Here is a 2904-nt window from a genome sequence, read left to right on the forward strand (position 1 = left end):
ATTTATTGATCACTTCATCAATGGTAGAAATAAATGAACTAAACCAAGAAGATGAGGCAAACATGGTACATCTATTCATAATTACTCAGACATTAATAAAAGTGACAGTTCGAATAGTTTAAAATACTTAAGGAAAAGCAAAATTTGAAAATCAACTAAAGACCAAAGAAATGAAACTGGAGATGGTTTAATAGTCTGCAGGTGGACGTGGTCCTTGTTTTATGTGATAAAATTTGCGAACTTGAAAAACAATTGCAATAAAAAGATAGAGTTATGGAATGTGGAAAAAGTTGGTTAATGAAAAAAATAAAAACATGGTTCTTTGAATGAGGATTCAGAAAGTGGGAAAAGATAATTAAGAAGATAATCAACAGCTTTGTCATCACACTACTGAAGACCAGAAATAGGTAGATTCATCAAAGTAATCACTTTGATCAGGAAAAGAAGACAGGGACAATGAATCACATCTGTCTTAAAAGAAGTGTGAGCTTGTTCAATATCCGGTTGAAATTCAGACCTTAACAGAAGCTAATGAGAAAAATTGAAAATCAGAAACAAGAAATGAGAAAAAATCTAATAGAACCTGTTAGAAAATGGAGCAGATGATAGATGTATATCTATCACACTATTGTAAACCAGAGTTAAAAAGAGAATGGGCATCATCAACTTCAACTGCGAGAGCTCACAGACCCATGAAGCATTACAAGGTATACCAAAACAAGATTATCCTTAGCAAAGCCCACTGAGGTCCTGCAAGGTGTTAGACACCAAGAGTTGCCAGCAAAGACCAGTGAAGTGTGGCAAGGAATACTAATGCCCTCTTACTGTTTATTGGGTACCATTTATACTCTTCCAGACATCACAAACCCACTTAAGTGTACTGTCCAGCAAAACATCCTCTCACATGTCTGCGTCAGCAAGGTATCCTCTCATAAGACAGCTTCCAGAAAAGCATCACATGTAACAACTGAGTCTCCAACCAGAAATTTTCACTTCAAAATGTAATTGCAATGGGGAGGAATCTGCGTGAATCACAAGGGGGTAAATCAGTTGTGAAGCTCTAGAAATCAATCAGTCAATCAGTCAATCAATCAATCAATCAATCAAGTCACTGTTGTAGCCGCTCAGCTGCTGTTTCTAAGTGAAAACAGCAAGGGACAGACAGTACAGGAAAGAATGGCGTGGCTGTTTCCAGTTCCTTACAGAGACAAGGACAAGCTGGGTGTTTTCATCTGCAAAGTGAAATCAGCCAACACTTAGGAAAAAGCAACTATTTGGCTCACATTTAATTATAATATAATAACTTAGTCCCCTATTGGGTGATATTTAGAAAGTTTTCAGTTTTCTTTTGAAAACTGTGTTTTAATGAGAATTTTAGTATATCTATGACATTGCAAAAGTATAAATATTTCAGAAGAATCAATTGCCATAAGGACTATTGTGATATAGAGTGCAAATATATCTCTCTAGTTAGTCATTTATCGTTGGCTCTCATAATTTTTATGTGAAATATTTAATATTGTGTAATTAAATGTATTATATTTTTAAATACAAAGACATTGTAGAAATGAGTTCTTGATTAAATAATAAGATTAGTTTACCCTGCCTTTCTACAACTGAATTTATTAGATCTTCAATATTAATTCTTTTATCAATTTTATATTTAACTAATTAGCTGGAAGTTTGGAAGGATGGAAACAGTTCCTCTCAGTTTCTGATCGTGCGAAATGACCCAAATGATTCTGGACTATATAAGAGGTTTTTATTTTATTTTATTTTATGACCTTAGCACAAGCATTTGGTAAAATGAAGTGTGTATTTTAGTGTTGTGGGCTGATGATGACTCTGATCATTTGACATACTAGAAGTCAATGTTGTGTAAGTCTGAATTTAAGTATTCTGCAGCAATGTTTGTTTCCTCACATCTTCTCTGTAATTGATGGAGATCTGATAAGGCCACAGCTGTGCAGAGCCTCCTGCAGAGTCTGCCTGTGGCAGGGGTTATAGCTGCACACTCAGCTGTGGTTTGGAGCCAGGCTGTAAGCTTGCTCAGAGCACTGTGGGTCAGAAGCACAGAGGTAGGTGCCAGCGTCCTCCAGCTGGGCATCGCTGATGTGCAGGGTGCTGTAGCGCTCCTTAGAATTGAATGTTGACTTTAGCCTTCCATTCTCCTTTGTTCCTGGAGCCAGGTAAAAGAGACTGATGATGCTTCCCCTGGGATTCTGGAGGAACCACTGCATAGCTGTCGTGGCAAAAGAAAAATTGCATCGCAGAGCAGAATTGGCTCCCTCGTGGAGACTCAGGGCTGAAGGACTTTGGTCCACCTCATCTCCTCTCACCCCTGCTTGAAAACAGAAAAGCAAACCAAAATCAAAGAAAGATTTTCACCCACACCAGTCAAATACCCCAGGAGACACCCATGAGGAAGAGTGCACAGGAGATTTTCTTCTACTTTCTTCCCCTCCACCACCAATATTTCTGGAGAACCCCTAATAGGAACTTAGCTGAGAACAACTCACAACAAATCTGCATCCACAGAATCCACAGCACAGATCCCACGTTCCTCTGCATGGCCCTTGTCCAATCACTGGATGTCTTCTCTCCAGCTATGAAGAGTGGCTTGTGCCCAGACACACTTGTCTGAGCTTTCTCCTTCATCTGAACACAAAACTCCACCCACCTCCACCTTGTGACTCTGCACTGAAATTGCTCCAGGACCCTGGAGGACATTGATGTATAGCCCAGGACACTATGTTTCCAATGTTATAATACATAATATAAGGAGTTTGGGGAAATGTTTGAGGAAGGGGAATACATTAATGAAGAATGCAGGTGGGAAAAGTAATGGCTCCAGTGGGTAACACAGAGCTTGCACACTCCTCGCAAGACTGTTTGACCCTTTTT

The 2904-nt window shown here is 38.9% G+C and overlaps 1 gene segment (V, D, J or C); it reads right to left on the minus strand.

The window, feature by feature from the left end:
* Positions 1–2015: 2015 nt before the first annotated feature.
* On the minus strand, positions 2016–2658 carry LOC127690721 (T cell receptor alpha variable 22-like). The segment is given in 2 exon segments: positions 2016–2344; positions 2520–2658. Coding segments are annotated over 2 exon segments (468 nt in total).
* Between the last annotated feature and the right edge of the window lie 246 nt (positions 2659–2904).

This window comes from Apodemus sylvaticus, chromosome 8 (assembly GCF_947179515.1).
Source record: "Apodemus sylvaticus chromosome 8, mApoSyl1.1, whole genome shotgun sequence".
Lineage (NCBI taxonomy): Eukaryota > Metazoa > Chordata > Mammalia > Rodentia > Muridae > Apodemus > Apodemus sylvaticus.